Source organism: Daphnia carinata, chromosome 8, assembly GCF_022539665.2.
Source record: "Daphnia carinata strain CSIRO-1 chromosome 8, CSIRO_AGI_Dcar_HiC_V3, whole genome shotgun sequence".
Classification (NCBI taxonomy): Eukaryota; Metazoa; Arthropoda; class Branchiopoda; order Diplostraca; family Daphniidae; genus Daphnia; species Daphnia carinata.
The window spans coordinates 2,387,984-2,409,948 of NC_081338.1; the positions used below are offsets into that span (position 1 = coordinate 2,387,984).

Consider the following 21,965-nt stretch of genomic DNA (forward strand, 5'->3'; position numbering starts at 1 on the left):
GGGAGGGAGGGAATGTCGCTAGTACTGGAACCAAGACACACACACACACACACAGAAATAGGACATTTCGTTTAAATTTAAAAGTAAAGCGAATAGTCTGGAGATGTCGTACGGTATCAGATGCCATAAACATGCGAAAACTAATGGCCGCTTTGACGTATGCATAACTACTACCGTGATTTACGGGATAGGCCTATACCGCCGTACATATATTTATATATAAGAACTGGCCCTTACATTTTGCTAAGCCTATAAGGCTATGGGCCTCGAACCAACTGATGTGTATATGATATCATCGTTCGTAATAAACATCAGAAACAAAAATGGCGTCTTTTTTTTTTTTTTTTAACCCGTCGATGCGGTGCCTGCTGCATCTGGCCAGTTTAATCGCATTGGAACGGGCAGACTGAGAGAGAAGACCAAAACAGGATAGTAGCCCCTGCCTTTTCGTCCTACAAAATAACAACACAACACATAGAATAAAAAAAAGAAAAGAAAAGAAAAAACATGGCGCCTGTGTCTGTGTGTGTATGCGTCGGGACTTTCTCTCTCTCTCTCTCTCTCCCCTCCTCTTCTCGTCGGTTACGAACCTTTCCTTTGGCAGCACGCGAGTTGCACAGACACACACAGACACACACGGAGCCATTACGAAAAGTGAAGCCCCTCGGCCCTCAGGGGATTTATTTAGGATTCCTCTCCTCAGACACACACACACACACACACACACACACACACACGCCGAAAAAGTTTTTCAGTCGGTGATTCAACGTGTTCAGATAGTGACACACTTCTGTGCGTCAGCGTGAAGCTTATAGCGCACCGCTCCATTATTTAGCTTCGGATGGTGGTTCGTTTTTTTTTTTTTGGTTTTTTTCTTGAAAAAATAAAATAAAATAAATCAACGTGTATCTAATAGTGCCAGCATTTAAAAAAAAAACATATCGCCCCATTTTTATCGCAACAGTGCTCGTCAATTACGACAACGTTTTTTTTTGTGTGTGTGTGTGTATCTGTGTGTGTGTTTTTACGCCGTGTGTGTGTGTGTGCCAGGTAAATGTTTATCTTGATTGACAAGCCGGAAATAGACATTTTTCTTAGAGTGGAAATAAGAACGAAAACCGTGACCCGTCGTCTGCTATTCACGACAGCCAAAAATGAGAATATATTTTTTTTTTTTTTGCGTTGTTCACGGTGATCATCTTTTATTTCACAGCGTTAAAAGCGGAACTGAGACTGTCTCTCTTTTAATTCTAACCCTCCCTCGCCGGGTTTTATTTTGAGAATTTTTGTTTTGTATTTTTTTTTTTTTTTTTTTTTTTTCTTATTCTTCCTACGCACCGGAAAGAACAAGAAAATTTCAATAATAGAGAAAAGAATTCAGTGATGCAAACAAATGGGTAGGGACACTAACAAACAAGAAGGAAAAAACAAAAAGAAAAGATGAAGATATTTTTAGCGTGACGTCATCACGCACTCGTCGCTGCTTTTAAAAGATACCGTAAACATGCGTGAAAAAAAGAAAAAGAAAAAAGAAAAGGCAAAAAAAAAAATTATCCTCACAATAACCCCGGATGCTTGGGGTGTAGGTACATGACTCCAGTTGAAGGACGGGCGTCTCGTGAAACAGCTCCGCCGAAACCTTCCGACGGCTGGGCGTGGGGGAAGGGAAAAAAAAAAAAAAAAACAACCGCCAGACTGTGTGCCCTCCCACCTCCCCCCGTGCTAAATAGACCCATTAGGATGCCACAGCTGTGTTCCACATTCAATAAACAACAAGCTAGTTCTTCCTTCTTCAGTTTTTATTTCCAGCTTCCTTTTCCCTTTTGGAAGCGAAATGAACAAAATACGAAGTCGGCGGCCATTTTTACTTTCGTTAAAAAAAAAAAAAAAAAAAAAAAAAAAAAAAAAACGTGGCCAATCGGAGATGCTTATCGAGCAGCATCATCATCGTCGCAACCACACCCATCAATGGCCGTGTAGTCAGACGTTGTTAGATAATCGAAGCTTTTTCCTATTTAAACGAATGTATGGAAACATGAAAACGAGTTGGGTGGTTCATTTCTATGGGTTGCCATAAGTATATGCATTTCTTTAAAAAAAAAAAAAAAAAAAAAAAAAAAAAAGATTCTTATTTTCTTGGGGACGAAATTGGAGAAGACATCAGCAGCCGTCAACAAAAGGATCGAGTCTCAGGCGCATGTCACTACGCACACGGTCGCTTCACCCCGTGTTCTTTCTTCCCTTTTTTATGATTTGAAAATAGAATAGGAAAAAGAGGGAAATTTGAATTTGTATGGCTGACCAGATTTTGGCTTTCAACTCTTGCTATACTCAAGGCAAGCCATATATCCCTCCCCCTCCCCCCCCCCACATCCCGTTTTAATAACAATTGAAGACTCAAAATATTACGCCACTCGTTTCGAAGGCCACAGGAACTTCCTTCTTTCAAAAAAAAAAAAAAAAAAAAAAAAAAAAAGAAAAAGAATAGATTCAACTAGCTTTGAAGCATATTCGGTTTCTTCTCTGTCCCTTGCACCAGAGGAGTTTGAATTTTTAAACGATGTCAACGAGATATACCGTTTCTGACACACAACACGGACGCCGTCGAAACATTCAATAGAAATCCCGGCGTTTTTTTTTTATTTTATCTTATTTTTTATTCGTTTTTCGTATATATCGCCGATGTTTATAGAATTTATGTCGTGATTTTTATTGCATTTTGTTTTTTTGTTTTTGTTTTTTATTGACGTTAACGTTCGGAACAAGAATTCCACGTTCTTGCGCTTATTAAAAACGCGTCGTGAATGTTTTTGCATTTTGCTGTTGACAGATTTCTGGGGAATCAAAAGAATGACGTGCAATAATCAAATGGGGTTATTGTTGTCGACGCCGCCGCCGTTGCTGTCGTCGACGTCGTCGTAAACCAAGAGCCGGTTGGAACACACGGCGGGGGTTGGAGAGAAGAAGCCACAGTCGAATCGCGGATACGTAAACGAGCGTTAAACATCCAGCAGCTCACCCGGAATAAGATATATAAGACGTCGCATTCTGCGGGCTTGCAGAAACGAAGAAGAAGAAAGAGATTCTCTTTCGATTCTATCACAAAAAAAGAAAAAAATAAATAAAAAATAATAAATAAAATAAAAATCCCCCATCGCATTTGGGTCGCTTCCACATCAAAGGCTCGCCATGACGACATCTACCCAACAAGAGCCATCCGTCTGGTGGTTAAGGATGGCATGTTTTTTCTTCTTTGCTGGTAAACAGTCGATTGACTTTTCCCATTTCCCTTTCCTTTTTTTTTTATCAAACGTAACAATAGTTGATTCTTTTTTTTTTTTTTTTTCTTTTTTTGCTTTCTAAATGTTGACGCCATTAAACGTGAAAAAGTCAGGGAACGTAGTACACAAATCGAAAAGGCTGCAGAAGTTTATAGCGAACCTTTTAAAGTTCCAAGCTCTGGAGCTTTTGTTTTTACACCTACGATATTTTAGACGCTTCTGCGGGGTGGGAAAAGACGCATAATTGTCTAAAGTTGTTGGCATGTTGTCTGGAAAAGAAAAGAAAACAAAAAAACAAAAACCTGGCAATGATTTTATCCCGCACGTGGTACAAGTAGATATCGATCGTGGCTCGTTTAATGGTGTGGAGGCGAAGTTTGCTGACGAGCCAAACCGCTGCAAAAGGATATCGAACTGCTTTCCTTTTTTTTTTATTTTTTTTTATATATATTTATATATCTTGTTGATTAACTGCGTTGTTGGATTTTTTTTTTTTTTTTTTTGTACTTTGTTAGGCCTATCGTGTTACATACCGCTACTGGCGGCTCATCTCCAGTGGCTCGGATTCGATTTACAAGAAATCGGAATCATCAATTTAATTGCTTCAACGGGAGCGGCGCTGGGCTTGCTGCTGGCCGCTACGTGGACGCCACGTTACGGCCATCGATCCAACCTGGCCGTGGCCGTACTGATGGCCGCCTTTTGCGGTGCCGGTTTGATCCTCGTGCCGAGATTGAACGAACGAATGCACGGCCGCTCCGAAACGGAACGACCCGTAGCGGAAATCCTGTGCCGGCCCGAAGGCTCTGCTTTGTTTTTCCGAAAATGCGGCGACACGTGCGAGCTGGACGCCGTGGCGCGGACCGAACTGTCCGTCTCCGATTGCCGATTTGAGCCGCAATCGCGGCTTCCCGTTCATTTCATCGACTGGATCAATCGGTTCGCTCTGACCAACATCAACGGTGGCAAAGGTAGCGATGGAACGGATGACGACCTGAGCGAGCCCGAAAGGGGAGATCTTCCGCAAAAGATCCCCGTCCAGCCATCCGATTTCGAAGATCAATTCCATCCGAGCGACGTTGAAACAGATGAGACTTTGTTGCCCGGCCAATCCGGTTCCCCGCCGTTCGGGGTGGCCCCCTACGAATACGATTACGATGAGAATCATCGACAAGAGGACGTGCAAGAGATTGAACGTCGTCGCAAGAAAAGGCAGTCCATACCACTAATGGACGACGCTGGCCAGCTACCGCCCACCTTGAAAATCGACGACGAGTTTGAAATTGCCGAGAAGGCGGATTTGCCCTACACTTCGTCACCGCACATTTGTTTCTCCAGCTACTCGTCGTCGACGACAACTTGTAATTAACGCAGTTCATTTCAAAGATTTTGCGATTCTTGGCATGTTCGTGAATTTCATTTTCCTTCTTTTTTTTTTTTTTTTTTTTTCCCTTTTGTTTGTGTGTTTTAACCCAATTTAGGTCACGTTTTCACGGGAACCAATCATCTCTTTCGGTTCAACACGTCCTTCTACTCTGGCATCACACATAATGGCCAGTGCTTCTACTCGCTCAATTACGACGACGTCGACAATCAAATTCTTTCGGAATTGCGATGTCGCTCCAACAAACCCAATCATCAGGTAAAAAGAAAAAGAAAAAATTTATATCCACTAGCCCAATCAACGTGCATCATTTTTTCGCCATCCCTACTTTTGTCTTTTTGTTTTGTTTTTTTTTCGAGCTCGTTTCACGAAGCGAGACACGTCTGTGTGCCATTCGTGACCCAGAAAATGCAAAGGTGCATGTCAGGCATGTAGGTTGCTTGATATCCGGATTCACGAATAAACACGGACGCCATTTATGGCTGGCAGCAATAAACTTTATTTTTTTTTGTGTTTTTGTTTTTGTTTTTGTTTATGTGTCCCGTTATAGAAAATGGTGCACGATCCCCCTCTTGTGGTCACACACAGTTTTTTTTTTCATTTTCTTTTTTCTTCAGGCACGAACTCTCAAGTAGATGAAAAAAAACAAAAAAAACAAAAACAATAACAACAACGAAAGAAATGAAAACAATGGTGATCAATTTATTGATTTTCTAAATGCGGAATTTTTTGTTCTGTTTGTTTTTTTGTTTTTTTTTTATGTTTTGCAGGTGCGCTGTCGGGCCGAAGGTATCAAGTTACGAGCTAGCGTGACTCGAAACGGTACGAGCACGTGTCACGGCCAACCGGGCGATGGCAGCAACTTCCACTTGGTTTTCTGGCTCTACCTGATCTTCCGTACGTGCGGAGAAATGGCCATCATCGGCTCCGTCCTTCTCTTGCGTATTGTCACGCTCAATGAAGATCTCGGCGCGGATGTCGTCAGCGGAAGCAGTTGGATGACGCAAAGGCGATCGTCACTCGTCCTCTGGTGGACGTGGGCTTTATTCGGTCTGGTCGCAATGGCGCCCTTGGCCGGATGGATAGCCGATGTCGTCGGTTTCGGTATCGCCTTCTTGCTGGGCAGCGTCATGCTGGGCCTGGCTGCATTTTGCATCGCCCTCTCGCCCAATTCGCTTCCGTCTCGCCCTCATCCCATGCTGGAGGCCACGCTGGCCATCGAAGAGGAGCCAGAAGACCCGAGTTGCGTGACTCCACCCCTTTACCGTATCCGCGGACGCGATCTTCGTGCCATTTTGTCTGACGGAACGGCCATTCTCGTTCTCCTATTTATGTTGCTCTTGGGAATGGCTGCCGCAGTCAATCCCACCATTTTTTATTGGTATTTACTCGAATTGGGTTCATCGCGGCTCATGTTGGGCGCTTCCGTTACGGCCCAGTGGCTGCCCATCGCTCCGCTTGTCCTCCTCCTCAGCGGATGGCTGTGGAAGCGATGCGGCCATCGTTACATTTTCATCATCGGACTTTTACTTTATTCCATTCGCTTCCTCGGTACGTTCGTTTTTTTGTTTGTTTTTTTCCCATCTCCTGTTTCCAACTGACGACCTAATGAACTCAATTAACGAACGCGTGCTATTATATTTTCAATTCTTATTTTCAATGGCAGGGTATACAATGCTGGACCAGTATGTGTGGATCGTTGTCATAGAAACGTTAGAGCCACTCTGTAGCTTGTGGATGTTACTGACAGCCGCGGCGCGTATTGAACGATTGGAGTGTCGATATCGCGACGTCGGCATCGGACGAGATCGTTGGCACTCGTGGAAAGTGAATACCTGGGCGTTGGTCATCGTCTTCCATTATTCACTGGGTACGTACAGTTTCTGTCGTGGTGACGAACAGGGTCGCGGACCCCCCCCCCCCCCCCCCCCTGTTCAATTTTTTCTATTATCGCCGTTTTGTTCCAATGACAGACAAAAACGTGAAGAGACGGTAAGAAATAATGGATGACTTTTTGAAAATTCAGGGCGAGCATTAGGTGGATTGGTGTCGTCTCTTGCGGCCCACCATTTCGGATTGGTCAGGGTCTTTATTGGCGCTGCACTCATTTGCCTCTTCGTGGCTGCTTGCTGGTTCCTCTGGATTCATTTGAAATCTCCGTGTCAAACGAGTCGCAGGAAGAATTTCAAAAAGGCCAACACCACCACTCCATCTCCCAAAGGTAAATGAATTCCATGTTTGGTTGGTCAATACATCCGCATAGTTCAATCTCGGTTCTATTATCACCGAGCGTTCCATAGACCTGTAGAACTGGGCCGCTTGGAGCCTAGATACGTCTATTCTTTTAAAATAATCATATCTTTTTTAATGTTTGGATTGTTCTTATTCCTGATGACACCTTTCTTTTGTTTGTTTTGGATTTAGAAATAGCCGAACCACCGCGCCGCCGGAATGAGGCTGAACAAGAGCGGAAGCAAAAGCTTCTTCGATCCAGCCCCGTGTGATCCTCGTAGCCATTAAGCCACTTAGCGTGGTCAATTTTTGAAAGCCTAAAATAATTATCTTTATTCTCGATTAATATCATTGCTCACCTCATGTTGTCACATCTCTTGTCACCTCATGAATCCTAACCTGCCTAAAAAAAAAAAAAATGAGAACTAGATCTAACAGTTGCCTTATATTATATACAGTATACATAAGAAAAGGAAAGAAGAGTGGTTGCATAATATGCCATTGATAAATTAATAAGGACGTAGATATTATAGGGAGACGTGCGCTGATATGGAATACAAGAAGACAATGGAAAGATGCGTTTACACTTGTTATTTTTTATTTGTTTGATCAGCCCGCCTCTTGTTATCTACACACGCAAATGTAAATACGATTGGAGTTTTTGGAAAACATAAGAGCTCGGGAAATGGACGTCCCTGACAATGTATGTACCATGTCCATTGTCAACTACGCTTCGAAATCCAATGTTTCTTCGAGGCAGTGCTTAAGCTCTTGATTTGATCCATTTGATTGTCTTAGTTGAAATGCTTCAGAACAATACGCGCCTCATTGTTCTACCGTAGATGAATAAATGGTATAGTACACGGTTTCGCGTGACATTGGGTCTTTCATATCGGTCTCCCTCTTCGTGACGCGTTCGTGCCTATTTGTCATCTTTGTTTATGAGTAGAATCAGCTGTTTCAATATGTGAACACCTAGGAGATTTCTCACAAGCCAATATGATGAACCCTGGATATAAAAAAAAAAGAAACTGGGGATCTGTGTACCTTTGTTTCCTGTTTTTCAATTCGAACGCAGCTGCTATTATTTTCTGCTCTAATATGAATTCTCCACGTATTAGATATCTGTAGCACTAATGAAAGGAATGAAAAGTTTGCTTCCACTCCCCGTCCCCTGTGAACGGAAGAACATTCAGACTTGTCGATGAAAAAAAAACTCAATTGCCGTGATTCTTCGTGTATTAACTTATAGCAGAACACTGGCTACCCAAGTCGATTGCTAATGAAAAAGAATAATCGTAATTCTTACTCTACGACTTGTTGGGTCGTGTTGAATTCGGGAATAAAATAATCTACATAATCTTCGACTAAAAGATCTTTCCTTCGTCGATCAAACAAATAAATTGGATCAAATTAGAATAGTAATCATTGTTACACTACAATGCTACATCAATTAGCCACTGTAATTATACTACTTCTATGCTGCAGAGGAAATACCTATATATATGTCGAGTAATCGTCCTGCAAATCCCCGGGCTATAAACCTCTTTATCGATCGTTCTGCGTAGGCGTCTACTTTTCTGTTCTGCAGTTTGTTTCAACTTTATTTTTTTTTTTTGCATCCTTCGAGGTCTCAGGGTTCAATCTTCCACTTATGATCTCAACGCCATTGACTATTTTGGTATACAAAATGTGGATGCTTTCAGCCGATCTCTACCTCGTCGTGATGCAGACTTCGAATAGCTAATCTCCAATCGCAGTTCAGTGTGCTGTGTCGTTGTTCATCACACACGCCTCAGTTCTATTTTCAAGCACGGCTTTATTCGCGGCTTGGTTCGTGTAAAAACAAAAAACAAAAAAAAACATGAAACGATTGCAAGGCGTGTGAAGATAATCACCCAAAGAATTTTTGCTATTATCTTAAAACCTTTTAACGTCAGAGCCATCTAAGAGTGGCACTTTGATGTTGTTGCATTCTGAAAATAACTGGTGTAACACTGTGCTCAACCGGAAAGTTAGTCTGCTCATCGATCTGACTTGTTTGGCTTGACTGGTTTCCCCTGCTAAGATCAATTCAAATAGAAAAATATACAGATATTTTAAATACCCAACACCTCAAGAGAAAAAGAAAGAAGTGGAATGGAAGAAGTTGTTCATCAACAAGAAACAGTCAGTCATCACGATCCTCCGGTATGATTACATTGCCTTCGTTCTTCCATCCCAGTGTCAATAAGGAACCGCCTAAATATTGACCTATCAAATATTTCACAAACCACCTTGCTAATGACTTCTTTTTCGTACATTATTTTACATTTGTAAAATTAGGCGTTGAATGGCGACCATGGTGTATTGATTTCTGAGCATGAGAAACACAAGTAAGTCACCAAGTTTGCAAAGATTCTTTTGGAAATTACCCAATCACAACAAATTTTCACCTATTATGTATAGGCTGGCACATGATGCTGTTCATAAGGCACATAAAGGACATGAATCCATGCATGCACAGATGCTACTTATCCTGATGGTTACTGTGTTGGTGGCGCAAGTTGTTCTTGTTGAATGGAGAAAGAGGCATTTCAGATCCTATCAAGTATAAGTAACTTTATTTTCTGTTTTTGTTTTCGTTAACATAGATTACTTATTATTGAAATTGTTCACAGGGTGCTACGTTGGTTGCTATGTGGGTGATTCCCTTAGTATTGTGCATAAGGTAGGTTTTTGTTATCTGTTTCATGAAAGAGTCTATCAATAATCATTTGGATTACAGGAGTTACTGGTGGCGTTTCGTATTTTTCTGGCTCCTTTTCTCGAGTATTTCGACCCTAGTTTTAAGAAAAGCTCTTGAAAAGCCATTGCACGGGTCGACTCCTCGACTCGTTTACAAATGGTTCTATTTTTTGCATCAAATTAGTTGTGGGTTAGGAATAGTGGGATACACCATTATTATGGCAACATTCATGGGCATTAACTTGATATTCGGTGCGCTCCCTGCGACCTGGATGGATTGTGGTATCCTACTTTTGTTCTATGGACTGTACTATGGAGTTTTAGGCCGCGATCTGGCCGAAATTGCAGCTGAAACAATGGCAGCTAATGCGGGATTTTACACTCCGGCCGGATCGATTCCCAGCCGAACACTCGATCCCAATGTCTGCGCTGTTTGTGGAAACCGATTACTTCTTAAAGCTGAAGAAGAAGCCATTATCGAAAAAACTTGCCGATTGTCTTGCAATCACGAGTAAGCACCTATTTCCCTTACATTTCACCTAATTCATGTGCATGTTTTTTATATTTGTAATTCGTCATCATAGGTTTCACGAGTTCTGCATTCGCGGTTGGTGCATAGTGGGCAAGAAACAGACCTGCCCTTATTGCCGCGAGAAAGTCGATTTGAAGAAAATGTTTTGCAACCCGTATGAACAAACATACTTTTTTCATGATTAAATTCAATGTCTTATCGATTTTTGTTTTTAGGTGGGAACGTCCGCACGTCTTGTACGGACAACTTTTAGACTGGATTCGATGGCTCGTTGCATGGCAGCCACTAATCCTTTTGCTTGTGCAAGGCATTTCGTGGACCCTTGGACTTGAATAGATTAATTTGGAGTTTTTTTGTTGTTTTTTTTTTTTTTTTTAGTTTAGTTATATTTTTCTCTTCTGTTAAAATTCAGTCAGTGCTGATGTGCAAGACTTGATCAAGGACGCCACTCAACTGCATGCCAGGGAATATTAAGTTGTTTCATGTTGACCGCCAAATCCATCAAATAATCATAACATTCACACCTAAACCAAACGAACGATTAGATCACTTAAATAAATTCACGAATTCATGACGGAAAGTTATTCGGTACATATTTACATTGCTTTTGTTTGCTCCCACGTAGATCCCCATACATAAATGCCGTGGCGGCGAACTAAAATGGCACTTCAAAAATTACACGAGATTTGTAATGCACACTATTTCAATGAAAACAATGAAAATACCTGGTATTGGGATATTTATGCATCGCAGCTCGGAGCGAATCTTCTAATTCCGACTCCCAACAAGTATTCTCAATTATTGGTACTACGATCTCTTCCTTGTATTTGTTGTACCTTCCCAATCCTGGATTCCATATACCCTACAATAAAAACATGAAATCAGTTACCATAAAACACATAAATGAAGAAATATATTAATGTGACTGATAACAAACTTTAATCATTTCTTGCTGAGAGATTTTAAATTCCTTATCACAAAGTAATGTGACCAGAACAGCATTTTTTGAATGAGTATGAATAACAGCGCCAGCATTTCTTTCTGTAGAAATTTAAAACAAAATTTGAGGTACGGCCAAAAAAAGCTAGGACAACTTGTATCACAGTTTTATACCAGTATAAGCACACATAAATAATGGGGTACATTGGCTTTTCTTTAGTGCTTTTGAAGGAGGAGGCAATTTTAGATCATGACCTTGAATATCTTGAATAAATAGATCTTCTGGCTTAATTCTTTCTTTTTGGACACCTGATGGAGCAATATAAATGGCATCTCTGCAGAAACAATATTAATAATTTCAGCCATTCATCAAGATGTGAGTATATTACTTGCCCTCGTTTGATGCTCATACCACCTCCAGTTCCTGTAACCCTGCCCAAATGGAAAGAAGAGACGGCAAGACGCGGTGTATATAAGCTTTACGTTTCAACCTCTGAATAAAATATTACTTACCAACCCAAATGATATAACAGATTACAGATTTCTGGAATCAATCGGCGTGGATGCAGTTCATCCCACTCGTCTTCTGGCTCTTCTTTCCATTCTTCGCTTTTACCTAACACGTCTACTGTTACATTGCTTACCGAATCGGTATCCATTTAATTGGTGGGCAGAGAGAGTAGAAAATGAAATGGGTATCACATAAACTGGTTAGACAGTGGTGACAGTCAATAACTGGCAAATCATTGCTTAACAGTCAACGATTGATTCGTCCATGTTTTTGATTACTGTATATTTACATTGTTCGAAATGGGACCAAGAGATGGCCGATTGGCTTGTTAGTAGGGAAACTTAAACATATTCAATTTCAAATCTAAACACGACTAGCTTCAGGGCCAAACTAACAAAGGTGAAATTCTTGATGAACAAACGTTTCATAATAATGAAAAAAACGCAGAAACCCCAAAAAATTTTAAAATTTGGCAATGTGAATTTTTGCAGACTCGGTCTACGCAGTAGGTTCATTTTGCGCGAAAGCGCGCGAAGCAAAATGAGGTAACTTGTTTTTCGTTCATTCACTGTCATTACTTGCCTTGCTTTTTTCGCCATTGCATCTTTATTTGTTGCGCAATTGATCTCGTTACTTTAAAAGCTCCCTTGGCAACAGCGATCTGTTTCGGTTTGCTAGTAACAATAACACAAATTGAAAGGATGACCATTCCATGATGTTAGAGAAAGCAAATAGCCTGTGAGATAATCTGCTCGATTTGGCAGAATACCAACCCATTTTCGTAGCAAGATATTATTTATTCACCACGTGTTGCTATTGTACAAAAAAAACTAGATACATTAAAAGAACAAATTTTGATTCATAGAGCTAAGAAGGGCAGAATCGTGATTTAAATATGACTTCCAGGTAAAGCGATATGGAGCAGCATATTACTATGTAAATTTATTTGTTTCTGCAGATCGTATGAAACCTTATAGTTGTATATTTGATCGCACATTGCGGTTTAATTAATGATTCACAATGTGACACTCTGATTTTCCTATCTTTTATTTAATTCCTGTCTCCGAATTGTCAACGTGAGACGTGTACAGCTTGCAAAAGCTTTCAGAAAACGACTCACATTTGTAATGGCTTATCTATCCGATCGAGCAAAGACAGAAGAAACGTGGCAACGACCATATTCTGTAGTGATTTTAACTTGTTGAACTTTTGACTGTTGCTGTGCTCATCATTCGCTCGATAGTATTCCCAACAGCGATGCGATTAGGCGTCCCTTCGAGAATCATCCCATTTCCAAGAAGGAAAAGGATTCTGTACTTGCATAATCGATTGATAAGAAAAATGTCTAAAGAACGATAGTCGATTGTGGACGTTCAACAAGTTCCGACATTCACGTGGATCTCATTAATTTTTTTTTTTACATAACAACTAAACGATTTCAAATTGTTATCTCGTTAGAAAAATCACGAAACTTATCAAATCAAGCTGAAAAAAAAAGCATATTCGCAAGTTTTAGATGCAACCATTACTCTCCTCAACGGATGAAGAAACACCGTGATCGATTTTTTAATTTCAAACAAACCAAAAAAAAATCTTTCGACGTTGGTTATTCTTCAGGGACAAGAAAGTTAATCAGCAGATGTGGTTTGTTTACAGTAATTCATTTCCCGTTGAGAGCAGGCTCACGGACTTTGCGCGGAATATGAAGAGACTGTTAACATATTCCCCTTACTCGTTTTTTTTAGGGGGGCGCCTTGGTAGTGTTCGGCATAGTCTCAGTGTAGCTGGAGACTGCGCAATACGATCCCAGCCACAAAAATAGTGTTGTGCTCGCCGGTTGTATTAGGAGAAGTGCTCTGATGCTGCGTGGCTGAGGTTATTGACCGGGCGGCCATTCGCTACCGTTTTTTCTTGCAACATTCACTCGGTTTTCGATCTACACGATATTACTTCTTCTTATTAGTGGTTCAACATTCCACTCAAGTAACAGTCTCTTTTGTTATGTTTTAATCTAAAACATTTGTTGTTTGAATCCATGATTGCATTGTCTGTATAGGCTCGAACAACCGGGCGTATCGAATTCGAGACGAGAATGGCAGCCAAGAAAAAGCAGAAAAAAGTAAAAGCTCCGGTGACGTCAGCAGTTGAGAAAAAAACGAGTGAGCCTGAGAAGGTGGAATCTGAAACGTGGAAACGCATAAAAACCATCGTACATAATCACGTGGTGCCGCCATTATTTCTGGTTTTCTTTACTCCTATCGTTCAGGTTTTGGCATTCAAAGCCATCCCTGACATTCCGTTTGAATGGGACAGGTAGTAACCGACTTTGTTTTCAATGTCATAAATATTTATTTAAATTCAGCTATCCATCTAAATGAAGATGATTTTTTTTTAGAGTTCTTGGAAATGTCTACTCGTGGAAAGTCGTCATCATTTTTCTCAGCTGGGCTTTGGTAATTTATAATTACGTTTAATAGGCCTATTCGTCTTTGCAATGACTGTCTATTATGCCTCGCAGCATAATTTTTTGCTATCTTACGTAACCTTTGAGATGCGTTTCGTTTGCTGACGTGGACAGAGCAAAGGCCGATAGACGATCAAATGTTTCCACGTGTTGATGGCGACCTACATGGCAATTCCCTTGCCCGCCATTTTACTTACTTATGAATGCCAGCAATTTCCTCCAATTGCAGAAAAAAATCCAAGACCTTGAAACCTTCCCTGAAGCGCAAATTATTTTAAAAATGTTTTTTTTTTTTCTATATTGTTCTATTTTAGATGTTTTTGCTCATTTCGGATCGTACTTTCAAAGGGCCACCTACTTCAGTTGGCTACGTACCCGTCTACGCTGATAATGGATTGTTCTATTATGCAACCACTTTTATTACGGTAAGAAGCCCTGTATTAAACTAGAAGCTATTACAAATAATGCTTTCTTTTGTTCGCCAACAAATTTCTCTCAAATCTTATTGCGAAGAAACTTCGAGAATTATTTGAAAGAAAAAAGTGTTCGTCGTTTTGTTTGTGCTTAACTGTGAGACCCAACCCATAAACAAAAAAGGAATATATGGATTTTCTTTTTGTCAATAGTATTTGGGACTGCACATCGTTTATCCCAACTTATCACGAGACATCTACGATAACATGCCCTACATTCTTGGCTCGTTAAATATTGTCGCCCTCGCGTTATGCCTCATTCTCTTGATTATGGGCAAATGGCGACCTCAAACTTCTGAACGGATGCCAAGGTACCGACATTTTTGCATACATTTAATTTTGCTCTATGGATTCTAAATGGAAGCCGGCGAATGTGCTGAGTAAACAAATCCGAGTTTTGACAAAGAGATGGAAAAATGACGCCCACAAATGCTACTAAGTGAATGATCCCTTTTAAAAAGTGAAAACCATTGAGTGTTGGTTAAAGGAGGGAGTTGATGGCAGCACTATCGCTATCGATATTCTTTGAATCCATTTCATGGCAGCAATTTTTTTGTGGGCGTTGTCGGTTTGTCTCGAATGTCACCGTTTCATGTAAATTTTCTGCCTTGTAGAGCATGCTTGACGATGAAGTTACAGAAACTTTTGATGTCGTACACATGTACATGTATGGCGGTCGTCTGTGTGCCCAGAATAATGTCTGATAGAATCATACAGAGGGGAAGATATGCAAATTCAACATCAAATGTATTGATTGTTCTTTTTCCCTGCCATTTCTCAGTGCACCGATATTATTGGAATTCTATCGCGGTATGGAGATCCATCCACGTTTATTTGGAGTGGACGTCAAACAATGGACGAATTGCCGTGTCGGAATGATGGCCTGGCAAATTCTCATCGTCGCCTTTTTGATTGCCGGTGGACGAAATAACATCAATCCAGGCCATCTGGCCAACGTAGTCATCCAGACGTTCTACATAACGAAATTCTTTTACTGGGAGACGGGCTATTTCAACACGCTGGATATCACGTTGGACAGAGCTGGATACTATATTTGTTGGGGATGCCTCGTCTGGGTGCCTGGATTTTATACTTATTCCAGTTTCTACCTGGTGGCACATCCCTCCATGCTCTCTGAGCAAGCGGCCTTCCTCGTCGCAGTGTTAGGTAATTTACTTTACATGTTTTTTTTTACAACACTTCCGTAGATGGTGGGTACACAATCGCCAAGACAACACGCACATTTTTTTATCTTTTTGTGGGAGGGATGGTGTGGGGAAGATTGTCCTTCTATCTATGCTGATCTACGAACGCATTCAAACCTGAATGGCATTGAGTGTAGTGCAGCACACCGTTGCCTTTTGCAATAGATATTGTAGGATTGGAGAAACCAAGTTATTCATGGCGGTCACGTTCGCCAAACATGTGACTCGATTCAATGCCAAAACCAAAAGAGGATAAGTTTAGGGTAGAATAGCTTTTCAGACATCAAAGAATTTATTTTTTTTTTTTCACTATTTTATTCGTTTAGAGAATAGCGACGGAAGCTTATTTTACTGCCACGAATTGGAGAGGGGGGGGGGAGGGTGGTCTGGCGTATTTTAAAGTTGTGGGAAAAACAAAACAAAATACGAACGTAAATTACCTGATGCTTGACGAATACCTTGTAAATCAAAGTGCAGTTTTGTAAGGATTTAACCAGCAACTGGACAATTTCTTTGATTGTTTCTTTTCGCTTTTCAAGCAGTTTGCACATTTTTTTTTTCTTCTCCGGGCCAACGATTACAACGGACGACTGATTTTAGATTGCTGAGTAATAAGAGATAGGGGAAAAAAAAATCAAGGGAAATCATATCCTCCCCCGCTGCATTGATAGTCAAATAACATTGAATGCCAAAAGCCCTTTTTTTTTTTCTTTTTTCCTGTTTTTCTTTTTTAAACACATTTTATTGTCAATGGTACGGAAAAGTACATTAGCGTCGGCGGCGGAGAGTGGAATCTATGGAACTTTCGAAAGCTTGAATATCATTTTGTAGAAATGGCTGTTGCGTGAAGCTTGAACATCTTTTGTAAGAGTTTGATTGTTTGTCGACCATTGACAAACCCGTTTCGGCAACGTACTGTGCCCTCGCTATGTTTGAATGAAACGTTTTCTAATTTTCTCTTGCTCTGAATTTCGAAGGATTGTTCATTGTATCGGTGAACTACCGTATCGATTATGAAAAGCAACTCTTCCGGGCAACTAACGGAAACTGTCTTTTATGGGGCAAACCAGCTAAAGCAATGGCAGTTCGCAACCAAATTGCTAACCGCCCATCAACTTTATTGGTAAGCAAAGAAAAATAGAATCACAGGGCTATAAAATTGTTGGGGGAAAAAAAAATAACATTGTTTGAAAATAAGCAACGTTGTCTTTTAACAATCTCAAACATCTTTAAAAAATGTTGATATTTATTTATTTTTTTTGTGTGTTCTTAAACCAAACAAAAATGACAGCTGTCCGGATTTTGGGGCGTTGGTCGGCATTTAAATTATACCTTTGAAATAATTGCCGCGTTCCTGTGGTGCTTCCCCGGCTATGGTCTTGGAATCTGGCCATTCCTCTACTTCTTTTTCCTGATTGGATTGCTTGTGTAAGTGCAACAAAACAGAACAAAGACGGTGCAGAAGAAACCTTACCTTCTCGTTTGATGTTTTCTAATTATCTCAAACAGGCATCGCTGCTACCGTGACGAGGAAAAATGTTCCGCCAAGTACGGCCATTTTTGGAAGGACTATTGCAAACGGGTTCCCTACCGAATGATTCCGTATGTTTTCTAAACACACACACACACACCACAAACCTAGATATTTACATTGTCTCAAAATCAAAAGTGTTCCTTCAATATATGCATTGTGCACAGCAGTTATCTGATTATTTTTTTCGCAAGAGGTCGCATTGCGTTACCGATAATTTTGCAAGCCGTTGCGGTCGTTCTTCCGTGGCGCTTTAACTATGCGGGTTCAATGTCCGCAGTTTGATAGGCGTCTATATTGCAGTGTGTAGCGCGAACCACATCCGCCCTATTGAAGAACGAGGACGTTGCAAATAACCCAGTGAAAAGCCTAGGAAAATTCCAACAACAAATAAAGAGGAGAGAAGGCAAGCCACAATAACATGGCAGGAATTGAGTGGTCTATAAAAAAAAGGGAAAAAAAGAACAGTGCCTGGGTAGTCTCGAACTCGCGATGGCAGCGACAGTCAGAACGGGACCAGATAACAAAAGATTTTTATTGGCGCTTGACAGCGGATTAAAGAAAAGTTATTGTGAATAATCGGGTCAAAATAAACCCTGCAGTGGTGGCTTTGCATCGAAAAAGAAAAAAAGGAGTTTTTCAGCCCGATCGAGCACAAGATCCTATTCAAAATCGGATCTAGGGGCCGATCAAAACACGTTGTCATAATCTTGTTTGAAGGGGAGTGGTGGTCAAAATCCCTTCAGCCATTGAATGAAGCCAGTGGTTGCCAGTTGGACGTAATCCAGGCCTGACTGATGAAAGTTAATCATTCTTTTACTGGCTAACTCATCTCAGTTTCGTTACGGAAAGAAGTTGAAGTGCATTGTAGCACTTCGTGGTAATTATTTTCAACGGCGCCGTTCACGTGTTCGAACAATTCAATTTATTTCGGTTTGGGAAATAATTTAAATGTAATTCCCTAATCCGTATTAAGTTGGCATACCTGTCTGGCTTCCGGCCATGTCAGGTCGTCTAACAAACAAATTAGTCTGTCACCTGAAAAGAGCGCGGAGAGGGTGGGGAGGAAAGGGGAAGAGGCGAGCAAACTTTGCAGCCATCTTAAGGAAATTATTTGATGGCTCTTCGTTTCTCAGGTAAAAAGAATAATGGGGAAACAGAATGGAAAATGGAGGGGAAAAGAAGAATAAATAAAAATACAGAAGAGGGAGAAGAGTAAGAAAATACTTGTTACTCTAATCCCCCCAGAGGCGTCGACATTTTCAAGGACACTAGTTGAATGGGCCGCATTGCTTTTGACGTCTGGCTTTGTAAAAACTTGAAATTTTTAGATTTTCAACTGGAATGAAACGGCCGAAGAAAAAACTGTTCGATGAACTCGGCTACGTCGCGTTTAATGTGTACAGTTCATTTTCAATGCATCTCATAGAATTGGTTGCGAGTGAGAAAAATGGGAAGTCGGCTAGCGGATTTGGTACTATAGCGTTGTACACGCTTCAGGTGCGTTTAGTTAACACACCTAAGCTGCCAGCTGCCCACAGTTGGCATTGGTCGCCAGGTGGTGTTTAGTGTATTACTTGTTTTGTCCGTCAAACACGCCAGTCAGCCTTCTGCTTCGGTGCGAGGCCAACGGTACGCAGCTTTTATCCGGCGAATGAATGTTTGACCATTTGTGTCGTTTGTAATTTCAGAGTATAGTGGACAGGAACTGAATCGGCCAAGTGATGGTGGCTCTTTGTGATTCGGCGCGACGGTATTGATTTTCGGGGCGGTGTGTCACGGGCGCCGCCAGAGTAAACGGAAGAAAAGCGTCTTTCTTTACAACATTCTCAGTAGTTTGTTGTCGGCGTTCGCGTTCACATCCGTCTCCACATCCTCCTACGACTGTGATATGCCCAGATGGAATTGCTTAAAAAAAAATAGTGTGACATTTTAGCTGCAGTACTGCCCTATAGAATTGCCCGTCAAAATGCCACGTGTCTCCGTTCGGCGGTTGTTTGTGTATGCAATTTATACTGTGGTGGTCACATCTTTGGTCATGTTGGCCTTGCACGTTCAACAACAGAATCCCTTGTGGCTCAGGGTTCTTGAGCAATCTTCTGGTCCAGGTGGCTACTATCAACAAAATAGCAAAGAAGTAGACGAAGAGGCACCAGCACATTTCGTCGTGGTCAACAACGACGAAAAAACAACTGTGGATAATGTGACTACCGACAACATCAATCCCTTACGTAGCCACGGTCTGCCATGGTACATTAAAAACGATGGTTATAGACCTTCGCAGGGAGATGTGGTAGACAACATCTGGCCCGATGGTCGATTAAATGGTGACCGAATCGAACAACAGCTGATGGTTCCCACACGAGATGCTGATGGCATTTCAGGTGAGGGCTCATCTCTTCTTGCCGGTGCTGTGAAGCCGTTGAAGAAAATTTTCTTGCCAAACGGATTGGGTTCATGGCAGACAAAGAGCGGACAAAAAGTTTTCACCGAACAGAAATGTCCTGTGGATCGGTGTTCGCTGACAAGCAATCGCGAAGAAGCATCCAATGCAGACGCTATCATGTTTAAAGGTGTTTAGCATTTTATCTTATCTTTTTTCATTTATTTAAGTATGTTTTTGTGTACATAAAATCTGGAAAAACCCAGGAATACCGTTGAGAACAAAGAACAAACAAAACAATAAAGTTTGAGGCTTATTGTTGATGCCAGTTAGTTGGACTAGATAGACATTTTGAAAGCACAGATTCATGTGGAGAGTTCAGGCGTCCTTGCATCACGAACCAACTCATTAATGCCAGCTCACGACACCTGCGGGAAGTTAAAAAACGGAGGGGAGGTCTCAGTAGTCTGGGGTGGTGTTGCAACATCGATTTCTCATCAACGGGAAGAGCAAAGTCGTGAAAACTCAAAAGAGAACTAATCTCATTCACGATTCCATTATCCATCTAGCGGTGGTATTTAATACTTTTACATGGAAACTCCTTTGAATACCTGTACCATGAAAATAATTGTTTAGAAAACGAACTTAATTTTTTTTTTTGTTTTTTACCAAAAATAGATTTCTTTGCTACACCCAGTCATCAACGACCTCCTCATCAAATTTGGATCATGTACATGCTGGAATGCCCGCTGCATACCCAGTACGTCAGAGAAAAGGACGTCTTCAACTGGACGGCGACCTACAAGTCGGACAGCGAGTTGGTGACTCCATACGAAAAATGGGTTTACTACGACGATAAAGTCAGAAGGAAACCAGTCACAACAAACTTTGCAGCCAACAAGACCAAAAAAGTTGCCTGGTTTGTCTCCAACTGCGGGGCCAAGAACAATCGCTTGGAGTATGCACACAACCTGCAAAAGCATATAGAAGTTGATATCTACGGGAGTTGCGGAACTAAAAACTGCCCTCGACACAGCGGGGACCATTGCCTCGATATTTTATCCAAGGAGTATAAATTCTATTTGGCCTTCGAAAACTCAAATTGCAGAGACTACATCACCGAAAAGTTTTACGTCAATGGACTTGGGTAAGTTTTACTCGGAGACTCGTTTTTTTTTTCTTTCAAGGTGATAACCTTGTGCTGAAACTCGTTTCTTTTCTAATTCTTCTTGACAGATCTAAAGTCCTTCCCATCGTGATGGGCGCTCCAAGAGCAGATTACGAAAAGCATGCCCCTGAACATTCTTTTATTCACGTAGACGACTTTGCGTCGCCCAAAGAGTTGGCCGATTACCTCCACCAATTGGATTCGAACGACACGCTGTACAACGAGTACTTCGAATGGAGAGAAACCGGCCAGTTTATCAACACATACTTCTTTTGCCGTCTGTGCGCCATGCTGCACGAAGCTCCTCATTCACCGGCGCGCAGTTACGAAGATTTCAACGAGTGGTGGCGAGGTGGCACAAACTGCATTAAAGGATCGTGGCGGGATCTCGAAATCCATCGACGTAACAAAAAGAAGAAGATGATGCAGTTAAAGCAGGCAACAAGTTGAATCTTTAATTACATTCCACTATTTAAATTCCGTGACGATTCGTAAGGCCAATTCCATGGCAGAGGTCTCGAGTTAGTCAGCTTAGTCCGTGTTTTCCAGATTGTCACGTTATTTAAGAAACTCGAAGAGAAACAGATACACACGCGCGCACACACATACATTTCGTGAAGGATTTATAGGTGAGAATTGGAATGAGCAATTGAACACCCTAGTATTTAAAAAGGTTTAATGCCAATTCCAATTTTTGTTTGAATTGGGGAAAAAAGGGATGTTTGTGATTTACCCCAAATCAGTTTGTTTTTTTTTTCTCTGGGTGCTAGTCACTGACACAGTGAACGTGTATACGCTAACTTTTGTTGTTTTTGTTTTTTTAATGTCTACCGCACACTGCGATTCTATTTTGTGTAACGTCATTATCTTTCAGACCAACGGGCGCACATAACCCAGTCGTAATTGATTGCACATAACTGTTTAAAGTAAAAGAGGCCATTTCGATTGTTTTTCTGTTGAAGGTATTTGGCTGTTCAGATTTTGTTTTTCAAATCGTCATCTGTATACTTGACTGCCCGTTTTTTAAAAATCACTTCGAATGAAATTTACTGTTACACTGAATCGCTAATTGAAAAATACACGAAAGGATCGATATACCCGAAACAAAGTTTATTGACGCATAGGTTCATTTCTC

At 41.1% G+C, this 21,965-nt stretch overlaps 5 protein-coding genes across 7 annotated transcripts; 4 read left to right on the forward strand and 1 right to left on the reverse strand.

The window, feature by feature from the left end:
• Positions 1 to 639: 639 nt before the first annotated feature.
• LOC130703850 (uncharacterized) lies at positions 640 to 7,471 on the forward strand. Of its 2 annotated transcripts, none has more exons than XM_057525299.2 (8): positions 640 to 1,050; positions 2,831 to 3,259; positions 3,797 to 4,642; positions 4,763 to 4,923; positions 5,436 to 6,216; positions 6,332 to 6,535; positions 6,692 to 6,886; positions 7,090 to 7,471. In XM_057525299.2, the coding sequence occupies exons 2-8, from the start codon at positions 3,190 to 3,192 to the stop codon at positions 7,167 to 7,169; spliced, it is 2,337 nt and encodes a 778-aa protein (XP_057381282.1). In that variant the 5' UTR covers positions 640 to 1,050; positions 2,831 to 3,189; the 3' UTR covers positions 7,170 to 7,471. The 2 variants fall into 2 exon arrangements, with proteins under 2 accessions (XP_057381282.1, XP_059352408.1); XM_059496425.1 differs by having other exon boundaries at positions 640 to 847.
• Positions 7,472 to 8,880: 1,409 nt separating this feature from the next.
• LOC130703839 (E3 ubiquitin ligase Rnf121-like) lies at positions 8,881 to 10,736 on the forward strand. Its single transcript, XM_057525292.1, has 7 exons — positions 8,881 to 9,087; positions 9,223 to 9,272; positions 9,346 to 9,487; positions 9,558 to 9,607; positions 9,665 to 10,135; positions 10,209 to 10,310; positions 10,372 to 10,736. Exons 1-7 carry the CDS (start codon positions 9,037 to 9,039, stop codon positions 10,490 to 10,492), a joined length of 987 nt encoding a protein of 328 aa, XP_057381275.1. The 5' UTR covers positions 8,881 to 9,036; the 3' UTR covers positions 10,493 to 10,736.
• Positions 10,316 to 11,904, reverse strand: LOC130703845 (probable methylthioribulose-1-phosphate dehydratase). The gene is made up of 7 exons (XM_057525294.2): positions 11,609 to 11,904; positions 11,489 to 11,527; positions 11,270 to 11,430; positions 11,094 to 11,197; positions 10,882 to 11,018; positions 10,757 to 10,822; positions 10,316 to 10,680 (listed from the first exon to the last, which is right to left on the reverse strand). Exons 1-7 carry the CDS (start codon positions 11,752 to 11,754, stop codon positions 10,593 to 10,595), a joined length of 741 nt encoding a protein of 246 aa, XP_057381277.1. The 5' UTR covers positions 11,755 to 11,904; the 3' UTR covers positions 10,316 to 10,592.
• Positions 11,905 to 13,354: 1,450 nt separating this feature from the next.
• On the forward strand, positions 13,355 to 17,448 carry LOC130703836 (uncharacterized). The gene is made up of 9 exons (XM_057525288.2): positions 13,355 to 13,589; positions 13,663 to 13,919; positions 14,002 to 14,059; positions 14,385 to 14,495; positions 14,697 to 14,854; positions 15,325 to 15,710; positions 16,726 to 16,871; positions 17,040 to 17,176; positions 17,258 to 17,448. The coding sequence occupies exons 2-9, from the start codon at positions 13,699 to 13,701 to the stop codon at positions 17,361 to 17,363; spliced, it is 1,323 nt and encodes a 440-aa protein (XP_057381271.1). The 5' UTR covers positions 13,355 to 13,589; positions 13,663 to 13,698; the 3' UTR covers positions 17,364 to 17,448.
• Positions 17,449 to 18,856: 1,408 nt separating this feature from the next.
• LOC130704050 (glycoprotein 3-alpha-L-fucosyltransferase A-like) lies at positions 18,857 to 21,938 on the forward strand. 2 transcript variants are annotated; one of them, XR_009004867.2, is made up of 4 exons: positions 18,857 to 19,852; positions 20,341 to 20,809; positions 20,899 to 21,344; positions 21,380 to 21,938. XR_009004867.2 is itself a non-coding variant. In XM_057525529.2 (3 exons), the coding sequence occupies exons 1-3, from the start codon at positions 19,249 to 19,251 to the stop codon at positions 21,278 to 21,280; spliced, it is 1,455 nt and encodes a 484-aa protein (XP_057381512.1). In that variant the 5' UTR covers positions 18,857 to 19,248; the 3' UTR covers positions 21,281 to 21,938. The 2 variants fall into 2 exon arrangements, 1 of the variants encoding a protein (XP_057381512.1); XM_057525529.2 differs by having other exon boundaries at positions 20,899 to 21,938.
• The last annotated feature ends 27 nt before the right edge of the window (positions 21,939 to 21,965 follow it).